The following is an 18214-nucleotide window of genomic DNA, read 5'->3' on the forward strand; positions in this document are numbered from 1 at the left end:
TTGCATTTTCATTTACATTTTATTTACTTTGTCCATGTCACTGCAAAAATCATCATGTTTACAAAGAAAATATTGTCCTTTCATGACTAACTTAACAACCAGTCCAAAGTTGAACTATAAAAGTGGTGTGACATACAATTACACCATGAGCATTCAATTTGCTGTAGCCTACACCGCAATAAAACAATAGTATTTTAACTGTGTTAGTGAAGCTAAGTCAGACTGGGTGATGACGTCTCAGAAAATTTGGATTCTAATAATACTTGAAATTTGGATGAGATTTGGAAAGGGATTAACAGTGGTGGTATTTATCATAATCACAGGTGTGTAACTTATGCTTTAAAGTGTACTTTTATTTGCAGCAGCAGTCTACATTGACTCAATGACTATTGAAACTCACATATTTTATAGGACTTTTTCTTAACGATAACATTAGGTATATTGTATTTACATATCATGCTAAATATGGGAATAGCATGACTTTCCTTTAAAGCAAACAATGCTGCTTTTTCTCTGTGTTATGAGTACAACGGCACCGTTCAGTATGCACACTAGATTTACTGGTATGGGAAACAAGAACAGACAAGTACAAAGGAGCACCACTAGTTGAGAACCAAAATGTGCAGGATCTCTTTAGTAACACACTAAAAGATCTCTGACTCCATTTAGGAGAGCAGAGGGTCTACTTTCAGCACGTGTATTGAGAGAAATGTCAAATGTGGCTGAAAATATTCGAAGAGGCACCTTTCAGTGTGGGTTTTGCTCTTTAAGTAAAGCTGTAAAAAATTTAAAATATAAAATAAAATAAACCATCAAACTGACCAAATGTCATTTCTTAGGGCCATATTTGTGCTGGGATATTTTCTGATTCCCTATGATGGCTCTAGAACTGAGGGACACTGTGATTAAAATAGGTAGTTGTGTGCAATATTTCCAAGTATTACCCTGATTTAAGTCTGAAGTACAGTTGGTGAAGTTTCAAGAAACCAAATGGGACAACATTCGCTCTATCACACATACAAACTTCTTAAATGGCAGAAAAAGTGTTTTGGCACTGAATAAACTGACTTAATTAAAAGGTGATATGAACTGAGATATCTTGCATATCAAACCGTTAACACACAGTAGATTATGTAGCTGCTACCTCTATACCAGGAATATATTGTGAGGTCTATAGGCCGTGCAGAGAACAGGACCGTGACAGTGCAGTTCAGTATAGGAGGAAGTCAAAACCAACATGAACTAATGAAGTGTGGATGAGATTTATGCGGGATATACATTCTCTGAGCTTTCTTCAGAGCTTTAGGACCTACAACAAAATTAAACAAGGCATCATTCATTAAAAGTTATAAAAATATATTGATAACATTTCCTTGTTGAATGCAAAATAATATCCTTGATTAGTTGGTGGACAGTGCCTTTACGTCAAGGCAGGTACACAGTTCACGTTAAAAAATTTTTAAAAGTGCATTGCAATCTAGTGTCTTGAGCGTCCTCCTTCAAAGGCATGATGTTCCATGTGAGCTGAAAAAGACAAAAGTGATTCATGGTGAGTAAACACTAATCATTTCAATCAATCACAGAATTATTTTTCTTGTTTTAGAATATAAAATAAAAACCTATCCCTAGATTTTAATATCAAAAGGACATGTTTAAAAACTGGAATAATGACTCTACAAAATCCTACTCGCAGGTCAAGCAGTTCAAACAATACAATCTCAGGAACACAAAAATACTTACACTTATAAAATACAGCTTTAAAAGATATGTATGGGAGGAGCTCATAGACTTTCCCCAAGATATTTGCTTCGTTAGCAAGAGACGCATCACTATTCCAGACTTGTACGACATCCTCCCGGTCTCGAACACTAACACTGACACCGACAACCTCATCGTCTGGAAAACAAAAGACAGTAAACAAATACTCATCAATTCAACTGCTGTCTGGAAAAAGCCTATTTCTTTGATCAAGGAGGACTATATCTTCTCCTAAAAACACAAACATAAAATGTTGAGTATGGACATTTTATCGCTATTCAAAAGCTACTAGTACTTATTTATTAGTAAATATTCAAGTACTTACTAGTTATTAGTAGTAATAATTAGTTACACAACAGTACTTAATATTTAGTTGCTAGTCACTAATTGCAGATTTTGCAATGAGGCTCTGCAGTTCAGATATCACCTATTCATTCGTTATTAGTAACTAACTGAATAATTAATAGTAACCATTTCCATTTTACTAGTATCTATTATTTAGGAACTAGTGCATATTTTTTTTAGTTACTAGTAACTACGCCATTCTTACTAGTAACAATTTAAATGTTACAATCAACAAGCCATTTTACGAGGCATTAATGAATGACTAGTAACCAAAGAAAATTTACTAGTAAGAATTCAAATGTCCCTAGTATCTTTTGGAATATTTACTAGTAACTACTGAATTGGTATTAGTATCTAAATAATAGATACTAGTAAAACAGAAATAGTTAGTAGTAACTAATGAATAGGCAAAGCCCCATTGATTTCAATGACATAAAATCTCCAATTAATTACTATTAACAAAAAATAGTTACTAGTAACTAATGGAACTAAAAACAAAAGTTACTAGTATCTTATAAATTGTTAGTAGTAAAAAAGGAATAGTTACTAGTAGCTACTGGAATAGTTAGTAACTAATAAATAAGTACTAGTAGCTTTTAAATAGCGACTAGTAAATTGTAAGGAATAAAAGTTAAAACGGCTGGCCATAGACCAGACTTGGCTTGATTCCACCAGGCATTGTCTAGAGTGGCTATGTTGCGTGATCACACCCACTCTAGAAAATGCTTGCGATACCAGATGGGCCCAGCACATTTCAGAAGAATCCCAAAAGCGGCTTAAAATTTATGCCTAGTCTACGTTTGATGGAAGCCGTGCCAAGCTACACAGAGAAGATCGTACCGGGCAGAAAGTCTGACACAGGAGCTTACCTGAGGCACAGTAATCTGCAAACTGCTCCCCAATAGTAGCAAGTAACAGTTCTTTCCAAACTGCAGACTGAAACAAGAAGAACCCAGAGGAGCTAAAATATTAATATGACTCCGTGAGATCATTATGTGAAAAGTAGCTAAACAGAGCACAACACCTACAGCGCTTTCTTTTGGTATTTTCATCTTCCATACCCCTCCTTTTGCATTGCTTTCTTCTTCCCTGTTGGTGTAAAATATAGAACATAAAAAACTGACACTCAATCTAATATGCAACCTTAACAGAGTGAGCAGTTTTACATTAAATATTTTACTTAAACCTAATTTAAGAAACATAGATATGTATACAAGTCATCACAATACAAATATGAGCATCAGAATGGGTTGTCCATCCATCCATCCATCCATCCATCGTCAACCGACGATGCTGACATCGGGCAAAAGACGGGGTACACCCTGGACAGGTCGCCAGTCCAGCGCAGAGAATCGGTTGTAAAACCTGTTAATGTAACAAACTACTGACAGTAATCTGCCCCTATTAGTACTTACAATAATAACAGACTCACCACAGTGGCCTCCGCTCTCCACGCATTAAGTGATAGCTACATCTCATAGGCAGGGCAGTGACTGGAGGGATGTTGTTGTATACACTCCAGAACATCTGCGAACAGAAAAGCAGATAAGTGACGCTACATGTTGAAATGAGTTGCTTTTCTTTCTTTAAGCTCCAGGAGAATGTTACTATTCTATGAAACAATAGCAGAATTTCACCTGCTATTCACCCAGTTTGTGTTTGGTTTATTTACGACACTAAACTAAATTGAAAATGGCCGCACAGCAAGCCTGTTTCCCTTTTATGTTTACAAACATTAAGGATGTAAACAAAACTTAAACACCACTGCAAAATATTACTTACTTAGGTTTCACTGTTGTATTACCTCCACCTTTCTATTAAAACAGCAGTCCATTTATGGACAGGTAGCAGGCTTCAATCCTGTGCTCTGGAATCTGGTGATGATGTGACAAACCTTTTGCTTGGTCTACTTTTGTTTACATGCTGAAAGTACCCACGATAATTATACTCTGAAGCCATCAGAGCATCGTAACAAGCGGCAGCAGTGTATGTACTGCATCATACAGTGTGTAGCAGACCCGCAGATCAGAGGCGACTGACATTCTTGCCACACAACAATATCTTATTCAACACGTTTGCAGAAACAATAGCAACAATAGTATGAACATTTTCAATTTTATTTATCTAATTTGGTGTAGATAAACCGCTCACCACATGTTCATGTGTCATGATCAAATGGGTGGATTATCTCCCCACCATTTGTGCCTACTGTCGCTTTGATTGCCAATGACCTGCTTATTCCCTTGCATCAAAGGAGCTCTTCTCAAAGGAATTAGACTCTTTAGCCAAGTCATGCACTTGATCTCTTTGCTCTTAAGATGATGATGCTCTTTAAACTGACACCAAATCTCACCTGAACAGTTTGCACGGTGTAGATCTTCTTCAGATTGGATTCACATTCTGCAGCCGTCGTGCCGGGTAAAGACCTAGACCAACAAGTGAAAGCGGTTTAGATAGTAATGATAGGGAGACAGAATAAACCCTGTGCTGCTCACACACACACACACACACACACACACACACACACACACACACACACACACACACACACACACACACACACACACAGGGTCAGGGTTCATGTTTTGTTATGTTTGTTTTTTGGGGGGGGTCAGCCAGTCTATTTAAATGATTGTTGACAATCTTTAGAAGGGAGTTGTAAAGAGAGATTTAGCACAAATCATACCTGCATAATATTCATGTAGCGTAGTCAATATAGATTATGTGGTACCTTCACATTTGAGAAGCTGGTTCCAGATAATAGTTGTCTTGGTTGCTTGATAATAATAAAAAAAAAAAGTGTGTGATGATTTAAACATCGTTTCTAAATTGTTTTTCAGTTGGTCGACCAATAGGTGAGTCAGTCTTAATAGGCTCTGTGTTCTGGGGATTTTTGAGTCTTTTGAAAAGTTTAAATTAATTATTTCATTAATATCTCACTGCTTCCAGCACGTCGAGCATAACGTTAGAAGATGACTAATCGAGCCTCAGCGTCGTCCAAACTTTGGGAACCTTTGCCCCAAGGCAAACGATAAAACAAAGCATACGTGACCAGCGGCATTCCTCATAAGAAATATCAAGTCAAGAGACACCGAGCACCACCACTCTTACTTTGATAGGAAAGTGTCCCAAGCAAAGGCAACTGTTGCAATGTATTACAGTCTCGCTACATATTTGGTTTACTGGAAAAGGTGAAGCCTGCACTCTTTGACTGTGACACTTTTCAGAAACAATCCCAACTTCAGGCTACCCTGCTGGGACACAGAGCTAAAAGTAACGAAGTGCACGTTTAAATACCAACAAATGACATATCCACCGTGTTCCGTAGGGAGTCACTGTCTAACCGTTCTGTACAAAAAAGGTCGTGTTAAAAACAAACAGTCTCCCGTTACATTTTCTGCAGGAGGCCTGCGGAAAACTGTGGCCTTGAATTATATCCCCCCCCCCCAACCCTCATTTCTGTTCGTCCTGGGCTCTAAACTCGCAGACAACGCGGAAGAGGGGACAAATGTTACCTGTCCAGCCAAAACGTCCAAGGTGAGTGCAAAGGCAGCGTTGACGTATCTTCTTCTCGCTGTTTCTTTGTGATTTTTTCCAACTCTTTCTCGTCGATGTCAATGTTGTTTTCGGGGGAAACTGTCTGGCCGCTCAGGGCGCCCCTGTCCATCGGTAGATCTGTCTGACCTACAGGAACCGCCATTTCAGCACGCACAAAACTAATCTTTTCCAACCCCCTGAATGTATCTCCTTAATAAAAACACCCGGTTTGGCTTTATCTCCTGGTACAGAAACACACCGCCGCTTTTCCGCCTACTGACTGGTGACGTACCTGCGTCACTGGGCAGAAACGTCGCTGCTGGTCCATCCCAGAGAGCGGGAAAAAGAGGTGAGGGCTCACTCTGCTTGTTTTTCGGGTAGCACAAACTGACCTGAATCACAAATCCCCCACCAGCCCATTTCATGGCAGGAGACTGGATAAATTGTTCTACAGAAATATGGTAAAATATATTATTATGACCAGGTTTGAAAATATGAGATTTCTTTTAGAAATTGAGGTCCCCACATGTTTTTTACTGTGCTATGCACTTGTATAGCGCAATATCAACCAGGCAACAATTTTTTATACAGAAACCATGATTGGTGCCTATATTAGAGCTTTACCAAAAACTGGCCATCAGTGCTCATTACAGATTTGTGAATCGATGTCAACCAGAGTGCATGGACAAGTTTATTTGTACAGTACATTTAAGTGTCTTCCTGATGTCAATATTAGCAGCATCCTCAATAAACCACTATCAGTTGTACTATTGATATTGCCTGTTTTTGGTCCAGTTGATTATATTATTCCACACCTACTTCATACCTTTATGCTATATATAGTGTGACCTCCAGAAGCAATATTCCCCCCTTTCTTTGAGAAATGACTTTTGCAGTAGTATGTGTCTTGACCAGGGGTCTACTGTCTTTTATCTATTGTACTAGATATTGTACATTTATTATTTTGGTTGTTTTTGGTTGTCTTCATCTCTTGTTTGTTTTTTTCTATTGGCACCACTAAGAGAGAGGAACTTGGGTAGTCGAGGCCTTTTTAAATACAGTCTATGGTCGAGGCCCAGAGCCTATACATTTCATGGGATAGACATTTGTTAAAGGGGTCTGGGAACATGCTTGCTAAGTACTCACTGCACTGCTGAACTATTATATTGAGGTAGTAAAAAAATCAGCACAAATAGAGAAATATTCTTACTGAATGTTTTTACTACTTTAATATGATAGTTAAGAAGTGCAGTGAATGCAAGCCTGTCTTATCCAGGAAAGAGTGAGTGATTTTATCGAGTGTTGCATAATGTCATTACAGGGCCTGACTATCAGGGCCTGATCAAAGATAGTGTTTTAGTTCACTTTGGTGAAAGTACTTAACAAGAGCTTTGCTGGTGGAGCCCCATTTCCAGGGAGACCTGTCTCTTTCAGCTTAACACATTTAAGCAGGCCTAACAATGCAATGACTCAAATATAAGCATATATATATATATATATATATATATATATATATATATATATATATATATATATATACATATATATATATACACATATACATATATAATTTGTCTACAACAGCCCATTTAATAGCTGGAACCATATGATTGATCCAGTGGTGTTACTGGGATTTAGAACTTCTTTCTTTAATTATTCCTCTGGACTTGATTGGATCAGGCTGTGTGGTCACAGAGTCATATGAAAACCTGGCCAGGCTTGGAATGGAAAGCCCAGGCATTACCAATATGGGTTGTGGTCAGTTGTGGTTTCATTTTTGGTCCTGATATGAGTGTTAATTCTCCTGACCAGGCCAATTTGTCTGTAAAACAGCAATGAGAGCTAACCTGCCTAATTTATTATACTGTATTCTCATGATGATCCTTGGAGCTGGCTGTAGGGGGTGCTGGTGAATCACTGCAGCAGCAGGTGCAGCCTTGAAGAATCTATCATCAAGAATCTATTATTCTTTAACATAATAACATAACCTATTCTAGATAATTTGGTACTGTTTTTAGTTTATCCTAAAAAGTCACATTGCAGTGCTTTAGAATGCAAAAGGTCTCTTTGGCTGTTTTCAAGCCACTTGTAAAGTCCTCTGCCATTTCTCCTTATTCAACAAGTTACCATATTTAAAACTACACTGTTAGCTCTATCTGTGTCATCCTTCAGTCTCTCGTGTCAGCTATAACTGTTAAGAGAAGATAAAAAAAGTATTATTGCCCCGTAGTGGAAATTCACGTTGACGCATGCAGCACAGAGGAACGTAAAAGAACAGATACAATAAAAGTAGAATCAGTAACATTATATGTAGATGTATAAATATACACACACTACAATCATTATACAATTAACATTCTACGTAGACATTTAAATATTTAAACTCTATATACACACTATGTAGGCCTACAATCAATAAAGGATAATAACTATCAGATATAGTCAAAAATATAATCAGTTGTGGAGGCTGATAGCTGATGGCACAAATGAGCCCCCTAAGCGCATTTACATTTTATTCTAAATAGTATGTGTGTTGACTTTGGGAGAGCTTAAGTGGCATATCAGTTCATTACCATTTAATTATTCCTTTTATAAAGTTCCAACAAACTAGCAACTAAACAACTCAGGGACCGTTAGGTTGACTTATATAACCACATGACATTATGTAGCCTAGGCCATACAGGCATGAATCATTGTAATGAACGGCTGATGCCCCTTGTAACTTCTGACTGTCAGTTAAGTATAGGCCTACCTTACATCTTACAGAGAAATAAAAAATACTTCTCTGAAAAAATCTCCATTTCACTGATCATCTTTTAGAGTGAAACACTATGAGTTACATTGCATGTAGTGTGTTGCATAAAGGCACAATGACCATGAATCATGTATCTGTTCAGAGGTTCAGTAGGCCTATTTGATTTTTATCTTTTACCACTATCTTGTCTTTATTTTTGTCTTTCAATAAACTAATTTTATTGAATAGATGTTCACACATAAATAGTATGGGCTGTCTGTGCTGTGTGTTTCAAAATGTTTGTCTTTCAATAATGAAGACTATAAGCTGACATTAATGGACAATTAAGTGTGCTTGACTCTTTTATAATACTCATATGATCATTATATAATATGTAGGCCATCAATAGAGTATTTTCCTAGAAATGTATCAACGTTGTTTTTTATAACCTGCACATCAAATAGCCTAGGCTATTGTGCATGAGGACATCTCTGTCGATCTGTCATCATTTGCACGGAGGCAGACGTCCTGTGATTGCAATAGACAAGGACCAGCAGATGAGACTCCTGACTGATTCCAGGCCTGCTTTCTACATGCAAGCGGACGTGCGTCGCATACGCTAGACGCTGCTGTGTGAGATGCACCCATAGACCCATACTGGCGCTCCCACCTCTGCGAGCTTAAGACCTCAACGCAGCTTTTCCAAACATGTTCGCTTTTGTAGCCTAGGCTATATATAACTAATGTTTTAGCGGTCGTCGGTGAGGCTGTGGATGCGTAATTGCGCCATGCTTCCGCTGTCACACTGTCAGTTTTTTAATTCCTCGAGACGAACGGGAGACCTCCGCCATCAGTGGAAATTGAGATGTGTTTTCTGAGTCGCTTGTCTGCTGAACGGATGCCTTCCGAGATGGTGTGCAAACCTAAACCGGGCTGCCTCCACAGAACCACAGACAGGGGTGCTTTTTGTACCGGACTCTTGTGAGATGAAGGACAAGAAGAAAAAAAAGAAATATTGAATGCTTTTTGTTTGTTTTTGGTGGGGATCACAGCACATGGATGTGAACCGACGTTGAACGGATGCTCCTGAGTGGAATTTATCCCTGAGTGTTTTTTCTGTTAAAGTGGCGGCGGATCGCGTTGATTTTGTTTTCCTTTCAGCCTTGGCAGGATCCAACCGCTCGTCGATGAATTGATGTGGGAATACACGCTACCTCGGCTGCATAGATGGCAAACGCAAGTGAGTTTGCGGGGAGCAGCCCGTCCTTACAGAACTATGCGTCCACGGCCTCTGCGGTCAAGCTGGCCTCCCTGGGTCTGATCATGGGCATCAGCCTGCTGGGCAACGCGTCGCTGTCGCTGCTGCTGCTGAAGGACAGCTCGCTGCACAAGGCTCCCTACTATTTCCTCCTGGACCTGTGCCTGGCAGACGTGGTCCGCTCCGCCGTGTGTTTCCCCTTCGTGATGGCATCCATCAGCGGCGGCTCCGCGTGGCCCTACAGCGCGCTCAGCTGCAAGATCGTCGCCTTCATGTCGGTGCTCTTCTGCTTCCACGTCGCCTTCCTGCTCTTCTGCGTCAGCGTCACCCGGTACATGGCGATCGCCCACCACCGGTTCTACTACAAGCGGATGAATCTGTGTACGTGCGTGGCGGTCATCTGCATGGTGTGGACACTCTCCGTGGCCATGGCTTTCCCACCGGTTTTCGACGTGGGCACCTACAAATTCATCCGTGAGGAGGAGCAGTGCATCTTCGAGCACCGCTACGTGAAGGCGAACGACACCCTGGGCTTCATGTTGATGCTGGCCGTCATCGTGGGCACGACCCATGTGGTTTACATAAAGATGCTGTGCTTCGTCTACGACCATCGCAAGATGAAGCCGGCTCAGCTGGTCCCTGCCATCAGCCAGAACTGGACCTTCCACGGGCCCGGAGCCACCGGGCAGGCCGCGGCCAACTGGATCGCGGGCTTCGGCCGCGGACCCACCCCGCCGACGCTGGTGGGCATCAGGCAGGCGTCGCACCTCGGCAACAGGAGGTTGCTGGTGCTGGACGAGTTTAAGATGGAGAAACGGATCGGGAAGATGTACTACATGATCACACTGACCTTCCTCATTATGTGGGCTCCTTACATAAGCGCCTGCTATCTGAGAATATTTGTGCGCGGAGCTCCGGTCCCGCAGCTGCACCTGACCGCTGCGGTGTGGCTGAGCTTCGCCCAGGCGGGAGCGAACCCCATCATCAGCTTCCTGTTTAACAAGGAGCTCCGGATGCGACTGAGAGCCTGTTTCCCCTGCTGCCTGGGAACACAGACACCCATGGAGCCATACTGTGTCATCTGAACCGCAGTGGCCCCCCAGAATACTGCCAAAGATACATTACATCTTAATTCAGAATGTAGGCCTACACAGACTGGTCCCCAAAATGTGTTTGTACCCCGAGACAAGCGTGCTGTGGAAGGTGAACCCACTTCAGTACAATGTACACACATTTTTATTTGTGACAAAGGTTTTACCCATTATTTTAATTTGACAGAAACTTGAATATGATGTAAAGTCATGTTATATTTAGACGTTATTAGAATCAGACCAATAGACCAACCTATATGAATCATGTTAGGCGTAAGGGATAGAAGCATAAAGTGATGCTTTTATAGAAATATAATGTGTTTGAGGTTGTCTAAGTGGGCATCATGGTTAAGCCACCTTTTAATTTACACCTCTGCATGTAGGCCTACTGTAGGAGACATTCATTCCAAATAGGGTATGGCTTCTATCAGTTATGTCCTATATTTGGAGACATTTCTTATGTCCTATGGAGTATCAACCTTTTTGGTCCACTACAATATTGTACATGAATGTCACTTGGGCTATTTGTTTGTATATTTTGAAATTGTATCCCAGCACACCCATTTGAGGTTGTTTACCTTTTGCAGTACTGATGCCTGAAACACAACAGAACTATATTTAGAGTCAGTGTCTCTAGCATCTATGACACACTTGGTTTCTAATTGTTTGGATACCACAAATGAGACACAGATCTCAGTATATTTTTAATGAGGACAATGTCACATTTGTAAATACTGTAAAGCCCTTTTTCCCCTTTCCTTCTGCTTTTTGTAACCAGACATGTTGTATAATTTATAATCTCTTAGGATTCTATGTGTTGAAAAGGTGTTGAAACTTTAAAGGTGTTTTGGAAATTCATATTCATGGGTCACTTGGGCTGTGCAATGGATGGATTTACATTGCCTGCAGGATATACAGATATTCTTTTTCTAATGATATGGACATTGGGACTCTGAAAATGTTAACAGTTTGGTTCTTTGGAAAAGATGTTTGCATTGTTTGTATTTCTTAGCAAATAAATAAGATAATGGATGATAAGTGGTTTGGACTCTAATCTGTTTTTAACAAGATGTCTTTTCTTGATCTGGTTCTGCTCCTGAAAGCATCTCATGTTATGTCTTTAAATGAAATTGCATGCTGGCTTGCCCTGACCCTGTCTTATGTACTCTGGTCAGTTTCAGTTTCTCAGGGTAATAGACATGTTTAAAGATTTTTCCAGTTGAGAGAAGGTGAGAGTTGCACACCATATTTGATCAAATTGGCTGTGAAATCAATACAGACATTGAAATCTATGTGTTTCTGTTTTTCCATAGCTACATTTACGGATACACCAATGTCATGTCCTTGGTATTTATTCTGGGAAATTAATGGTTTTAAAGGGGCACTCCAGCAATTCAGCATTACACACCCTTAAAGTTCAGGGAAGTTACAAGAGACAGCTGTAAATAAGAATGGTCAAAATTGAAGCAACAGTGCCTAGATATCTTGATTTTTAGTCTTTAGAACAGTCCATTTCCCAAAAAGCAACTGGATAGCTAGTCTTGCCCACTTCTTTCAAACCCCACACTTACGGTTTATAATGCCCACTTTGTGTGAAAATGTTTAAGTCTCAAGCCCAAGTCTCAAGATAACCCAGATGACATCATCAGGGTTATTTTCAGACTTTAGAAATCTCAACCTAGAGTCACAAAAGACATTATACATCTGTTTTCAAGAACCTAAAATGACTCCTTGTGACGAGTAAACAGAACTTCATGTGTAACATTTGTGGCATGCATCTTTAATAACCGGAGCGCAGATACATTCTACAATTTAAAAAAAGCATGTGGTGTATTTTAGGCTGATCCCAGTATTTTTAGACTCATTCTATTTAAAGGGTAACTTTGCTATTTTTCTAAATTTTCTCTACCTATTTTCCCCTTGCGTTTGTGTCTATGTGACTAATGGGGACAATGCTTTTTAAAATTTGTCCAGTATTGATGGAACGTGCTGCCGTCAGCAGCAGTGAAACAAGGCCACAACATCCTTGTGGGAAATTGCCCACTGTCAAAGTATGTCCACGAAAGTGCTTGTTTTTGCCACTGACAGGTTCGGATTGTTATTGTAAGTGTCTGACAACATGATGGAAAGGATCCATACAGGGATAGACCTTTTTTAAGAATGTATTCCTTTTTGTTTAACCAGAAATGGCTGCTAAATTGCTCTGTTCAAACCCACCAGACTCCTTTGACAAAAACAGTAATTTTACCTCTCTGGTCTACTGTTGCCTCGATCAGTTTGTTTGTGTTATTGTGCGACTTTGGTGTTTTTAACCATTTAAAAAAACAAGGTCATACAACAACACAAACAAACTAAACAGCAGTAGACCAACAACTCCGGTGTTCTGCGGGGTAAAACTGCTGTTTTACAGACTTGGAGGCTTCCAACAGCGCAATATAGTGACTGGTTTTCCGGTTAAACAAATAGGATCTTACTCTTTAAAAAAATGTCTACCTTATTGATCCTTTCCATAATGTTGTCAGTATAATAACAATGTGAGCCTGTCAGTGGCAAAAACAAGCGCTTTAGTAGATGTACTTTAACTGGGCACAGGTGCCCTTAGGCTGCTGCCAACTGCAGTGTGCCTCCTCAATACTGGACCAATTTCAAAATAAGTCACATAAACATAAAAACATGGGAAAATAGGTTCCAGGTTAAAAAATGCAGGACACCTCAACATGCATACTATAAAATATAAAATAGAATTTAACAGCATAACAAATCGTCTGTACCTGCTTAAGGTTAGAGGTTTAATTTTTATTACTTTACTACATATTCATTGTTTTAAACAGAGCACTAAATTAGCACCTAGTTAATTACATTTGTTTCAATAGGCAATAGGCCTCCTCTCTCCTTTGGCCTGTAGCAGGCTATTGATTCGGCTAATAGCTGTTCGTTGACATTGGCCTCGATTACACCAAACCACAGCTTTAAAAGGTTGAGTAGTTCTCTCGGTACACACTTTAATCACTGTGAGGTGTTTCTGAGCTTCAGCCCCTCTGTCACTCTGATCTGCCATACAACAAACGAGCTCCTCCACACACTATCCACCCTCAGTGCATCCATAACCATTAGCATCACAACATGCCTGCTTGTTCCTGACAGCTGGCTGTGCTCTGCTACCAGTGTGCTGAGGTCTCATGGTGTAATTGCTGTGGTGGCTCCCCAGCTGCAGGAAGCTCCTCGCCTGTACATGCTCTCGTGCAATGCAAATGCAGGTCGGGTATTTTTGGTACATCGTGTTGTCTTTAGGGCACGCAGGCTCCGTTGTGAAGCTGGAGAAATGTGACTCTTTTTTTCACGGCTTTTACTGTTGGTAATGTTGCTCTTCTATTGTCTTTTTAATCAATGAGCAACTATGATGACCTCTGTCTTTTTCACTGAGATTTCCTAATGTACAATTTGGGCAGCTGGGTCCAGTATTCAAAAGATTCGGAGCTGTTGTTAACTTGAGTACTCCCTCAATTTAGTATTGCATTCCTCTTATATATCTTTTTTATTCCATGCATTCTTCCTTCTTGTCAAAACTTGGCAACTCTTAACTGGCAACAGTTCAGTCAAAGATTTGGGTGTGTTATATTAGTAGCGGACATGAGGAGTGGACCAGAGAGGTCTGGTGAGCTCACTTCTTTCACTTGAGGCAGCCACAAGGCTTTACACACCTTTTGTCTATTAATTGATCAATGAATTGACTTACTGTTTCAGAGTCACAGCTTTTCCAAGGCTTCACGATTCATCTTGATAGTCTTATTTCATATTTTGCATGTTGTTACACTTCTATAGTAAATTAGAACAAACTCTGTCTGGAGTTATTGAGATATTTCCATTATCTGTTCCCGGTGACTTTGTATCTCCTTATGTACTCTAGTTTTCATACTTGCATTACATGAGGCATTGCCTAATCACAGATTAAGGTTAAGGTTTGAATGCTCTCATGTCTATAGCCACAGAAGACCAACATCCGTTTATAAGAATGAGATTGATGGGGCTCATTGCTTTACACATTGGATAAAACTAATTATAGCTTTGAGCCTTGAACAAACACTGCGAATCATAGCTTGACAGTGATTCAGCTGTCTTAGTGTTTCCTGGTGTTATAAAGGCCCGCTGCAAAGGTGAGTCTTAGAAAAGGCCTGTCTCTCCTTGTCTTTTAACCCCAATTAAAACTACTGTACTTAAGAAAAGTTTAGGAAAACAATTAAGCATGCATATACACTGTCACATGTGGATTTATTATTTATGAATGGAAATTGAAACTCAACTTGCACATCTCGCTCAGCGTGTCATTTTTTACAAGTGAAATCATCTGTGTTTCTCCTCATGTTTCCCTAGAGGGCAGCTGGAAGCTCACTCAGCTGCTGCAGAGTACTGGGTGACATGCAGCACTATAACCCCACGTAACACAGCCCATGTCTCAATTTAAATTAGATTATTCTCATTGCCAAACGCAAATAAGCCTTTGAGGTAAAAGAACATTCCAGTTGTGCATGTTTAGGTAGAAACTACAGCATATGGTGCAGTCTTGTAATATTTGCAAAAGCACACTCATCAGTGATAGCAGGGAACAGTCACCTATCCCCACCTGGTATCATGTTAAATATTTTATTGGCTCTAAAATTTAAGAGTGTACAGACCAGCAATTTGATTTTCCTTAAATATATCATATGACTCAAACTGAAACAAAATAATAATGCATTATTAAATATATATCTTTATTCAAAATTAAAAAAAACAGGCTGTTAAAAGCAGATAGTTACAGTGCAGGTAGCACATAGTGTAACGGCACTACTCCTCAGAGGTAGTTGTCTGGATATTTGTATGGTGAGAGACATTTGGATCTCCCCTCCTCTATGGTGATACATGACAGGTTGGGTAGGCAGGGGCAAGTATGGTGGAGTCTTTTCCCAAAGAAAGGAACCTGGAAGCAAAAAGGAAGACACCTTTAGTTTGGGATTCATTCCAATTCCCCCAGGCATTATAGATTTTTTTTTTTTTTTCTTGTGTGAATTTTGAAGGCGAGACTCTTGATGCTCTGAAAGTGATCACTAAATCCTCTGCTCCATCGTTGTTACAGAGAGGATGTTGAGGATGAGCTCATTTACTTTATGAACTGTATCATCTCTGCCATGACACCACTGCATGGAGGGCAATGAACGATGTGTGACACTTCACAGATGAGGCGAGAGGACCTCTGTAGATGATCTCACCTTGTGGCTCATAGGATGACACTCGTCTCCTTCCTCTCCCATGGGCGTGCACATACGCAGGCTGCGGATCCACAAACTCACCGCACAACACATCCCTCCTCCACACTGAGAGTCCCGCTCACAGGCCTACACACACAACAACACCAACACACACACACAAGTTTAGATGCTCCGATGTAATTAAGCATATTAATGACTTACGTCGACCAATAGAATGATTAGTTTTATGGACATGAAGTAGCTAAACATTTCAATCTTAATGTAATAACAATTTCCAGTTTCTTATTATTAACTTTATTATATTCTGTTAATATCAGCTTTATATTATGAGACCATTTCAGTTTCAGGTTTGAAATTTGTTACAAATATAAAAATGTAGTCCACGGTTCACTGGTGTAACTGCTGCTATGTCAAATCAAAGGAAAGATGTAATCGGTAATTATATAATTCATGATTATATGTAATGCTATGTAATGTCATTAAACACAATTATGTGATCATTTTTATACTAACAGGAAAGACAGGTACAGTGGAAGTGAGCTATTCCGAATGTGTAAGCAGTAGAAGTGCAATACACACTGCAAACTGGAGTCACCAGAACAGTATATTATGCTAATAGAAGTGTTATTACACCAGTAGTCATATAATACTTCAACAAAACACTGCAGGATTTATTGCTTTGAGTGTCTGAATGAGAAGCTGAGTGACAGCTCTCACTTTGGATGAGATGAACAGAACGCAATGAAGAGGAACAGAAGTGATTTCATGTGACAGACGTGGATGAAAATCACTTTGGGTTTTATGGCTGCATGCTCCTCTCTCTGCTTGCATCAGCAACACAGTGTGAGGGGGTTCTTGTGACAGGGATAGGTGTTTTATTAGCAGGTAATGGCCCTTATTTATGCTCGTGGAATTATGTGAATCCTGACTTGGATAGAGAAATAATTCAAAGATAAGTTTGCAACTTGACTGGTCGGATTTTAGTGTATGTATTTATGGATAAACTGATTGATACGCTGCACTTCATGATGTCATTTTACATTCTGATTGCCCTTCATGCATAGAAACCCCAAATGGTATGTTTGGCATCTCTGACTGGATTAATTTGACATAAATTAAAAAAAAAATCTTCTTCTTTGAAGAATTAAAATATACATATTTCTACATTATACTGGATAATGATTTATTTTCAGTACAAGATACTTTACATTTTTCCTTGGCTAAGAAAGCACAGCAAAATTCAAATACTTTCCACAATTATTTGGAGGAGGGGGTTACAATTAAAGGATGAATGGTACAAGGCTTCGGTCTAAGCATAAATAAGATATGACATAGGCACACAGTCAGTATTTTTCCTGAAGCATCACTTAATGTACCTTTTTTTGTTCTTTCCTGTAATATTCCCATTTGTTTCTGTTTCTAGTGTGTTGAAGAGTTTAATTTCATACCAGTGTATCCTCCATTTGAATTTAAAAAAGTGATCTTGATGGTATAACTAATGCTAAGGTTTTGCTTTTTAGACCAAGGAAAATATTCAGCAGCTCACATCAGGCAACATTTCTTTTATGAAAATAGTAGTTTGACAAGCAAGTACTTATTCTGCATATTCCCATCACACCGAAAGCTTTCCAGTACCCTGTAAGGTATCTTCTTGTTTGCTCACACTTACCCCTGTGATGACTGCTGAAGATCCATGGGACACCAACAACAGGGAGAAGAGAAGTAGGAAGAAGGACCTCATCATCAAGAGTCTTTGTGCTCCCGTGCCCTCCGGGATGAAATGTAAGGATGCTGAGGCTGCCGGACCTTGCTGCATGTGCCTATGTGACAGACCGCAGAGACAAGTGGCCTCTAAACTCCTGTGTTGAGGGCTGGCGGAGGTTTATAAACCCAGCCTGCCATTCAGAAACTCTGTGACTCACTCACACTAGTATCGCCTCAAAGAAAAAAAAAAGACCAAGGTAAAGTTTAACATTACAATGCCCCTGCATTTCATTTTTCTGACAATGCTTGTTTCCTGTATGATGAATTACCATTTTCGTACTAAAAACAAAGCTTATTTTACACTCCGATGTGCAAAAGATGGTCAAAATAATTGTAGACATAATCACTGTGGCATTCTGTTACATTCCATGCATCTTTTTTCCCCTCTTCACCTTTTCACACAACAAGGCCACAGTTTTTAAAATATCCTTGTAAACCCACTCTTGAGAGAGCTCACAATGAAAGCAGCTTTATTTCATGG

At 39.7% G+C, this 18214-nt stretch overlaps 3 protein-coding genes across 5 annotated transcripts in view; 1 reads left to right on the forward strand and 2 right to left on the reverse strand.

Moving 5' to 3' along the window:
• Positions 1–5925, reverse strand: LOC123956433 (eukaryotic translation initiation factor 4E type 3-like). The gene is made up of 7 exons (XM_046028611.1): positions 5619–5925; positions 4457–4529; positions 3536–3630; positions 3132–3192; positions 2973–3039; positions 1741–1896; positions 1–1524 (listed from the first exon to the last, which is right to left on the reverse strand). Exons 1-7 carry the CDS (start codon positions 5801–5803, stop codon positions 1478–1480), a joined length of 684 nt encoding a protein of 227 aa, XP_045884567.1. The 5' UTR covers positions 5804–5925; the 3' UTR covers positions 1–1477.
• The window catches only part of gpr27 (G protein-coupled receptor 27), a 23365-nt gene continuing 11046 nt past the window's right edge, over positions 5896–18214 (forward strand). For 2 of the 3 annotated variants that reach the window (XR_006821538.1, XR_006821539.1), the window contains exon 1: positions 5896–5989. Coding sequence is in view for 1 of the 3 variants with exons in the window: in XM_046028609.1 (XP_045884565.1) it covers positions 9602–10717 (1116 nt within the window). In the remaining 2 variants the exon portion in view is untranslated. Of the gene's footprint in view, positions 5990–9535; positions 11666–18214 lie in introns of those variants that run through there. The other variant, XM_046028609.1, reaches the window with a different exon arrangement.
• On the reverse strand, positions 15555–17713 carry prok2 (prokineticin 2). The gene is made up of 3 exons (XM_046028612.1): positions 17639–17713; positions 15970–16095; positions 15555–15680 (listed from the first exon to the last, which is right to left on the reverse strand). Exons 1-3 carry the CDS (start codon positions 17711–17713, stop codon positions 15555–15557), a joined length of 327 nt encoding a protein of 108 aa, XP_045884568.1.

Source organism: Micropterus dolomieu, linkage group LG18 (genome assembly GCF_021292245.1).
Source record: "Micropterus dolomieu isolate WLL.071019.BEF.003 ecotype Adirondacks linkage group LG18, ASM2129224v1, whole genome shotgun sequence".
In the NCBI taxonomy this organism is placed as follows: Eukaryota; Metazoa; Chordata; class Actinopteri; order Centrarchiformes; family Centrarchidae; genus Micropterus; species Micropterus dolomieu.

What these genes read in the sequence shown, in the direction of transcription:
- LOC123956433 (XM_046028611.1), bottom strand. Translation starts at nt 5,803, where the DNA reads ATGGCGGTTCCTGTAGGTCAGACAGATCTACCGATGGACAGGGGCGCC. An exon ending in TGGACGTTTTGGCTGGACAG is followed by an intron (nt 4,530 to 5,618) that starts GTAACATTTGTC and finishes TTGTTGGTCTAG; the next exon opens with GTCTTTACCCGGCACGACGG. An exon ending in AAATACCAAAAGAAAGCGCT is followed by an intron (nt 3,040 to 3,131) that starts GTAGGTGTTGTG and finishes TTCTTGTTTCAG; the next exon opens with TCTGCAGTTTGGAAAGAACT.
- prok2 (XM_046028612.1), bottom strand. Translation starts at nt 17,713, where the DNA reads ATGATGAGGTCCTTCTTCCTACTTCTCTTCTCCCTGTTGTTGGTGTCC. An exon ending in CTTCAGCAGTCATCACAGGG is followed by an intron (nt 16,096 to 17,638) that starts GTAAGTGTGAGC and finishes TTGTGTGTGTAG; the next exon opens with GCCTGTGAGCGGGACTCTCA. An exon ending in GTCATCCTATGAGCCACAAG is followed by an intron (nt 15,681 to 15,969) that starts GTGAGATCATCT and finishes TTTTGCTTCCAG; the next exon opens with GTTCCTTTCTTTGGGAAAAG.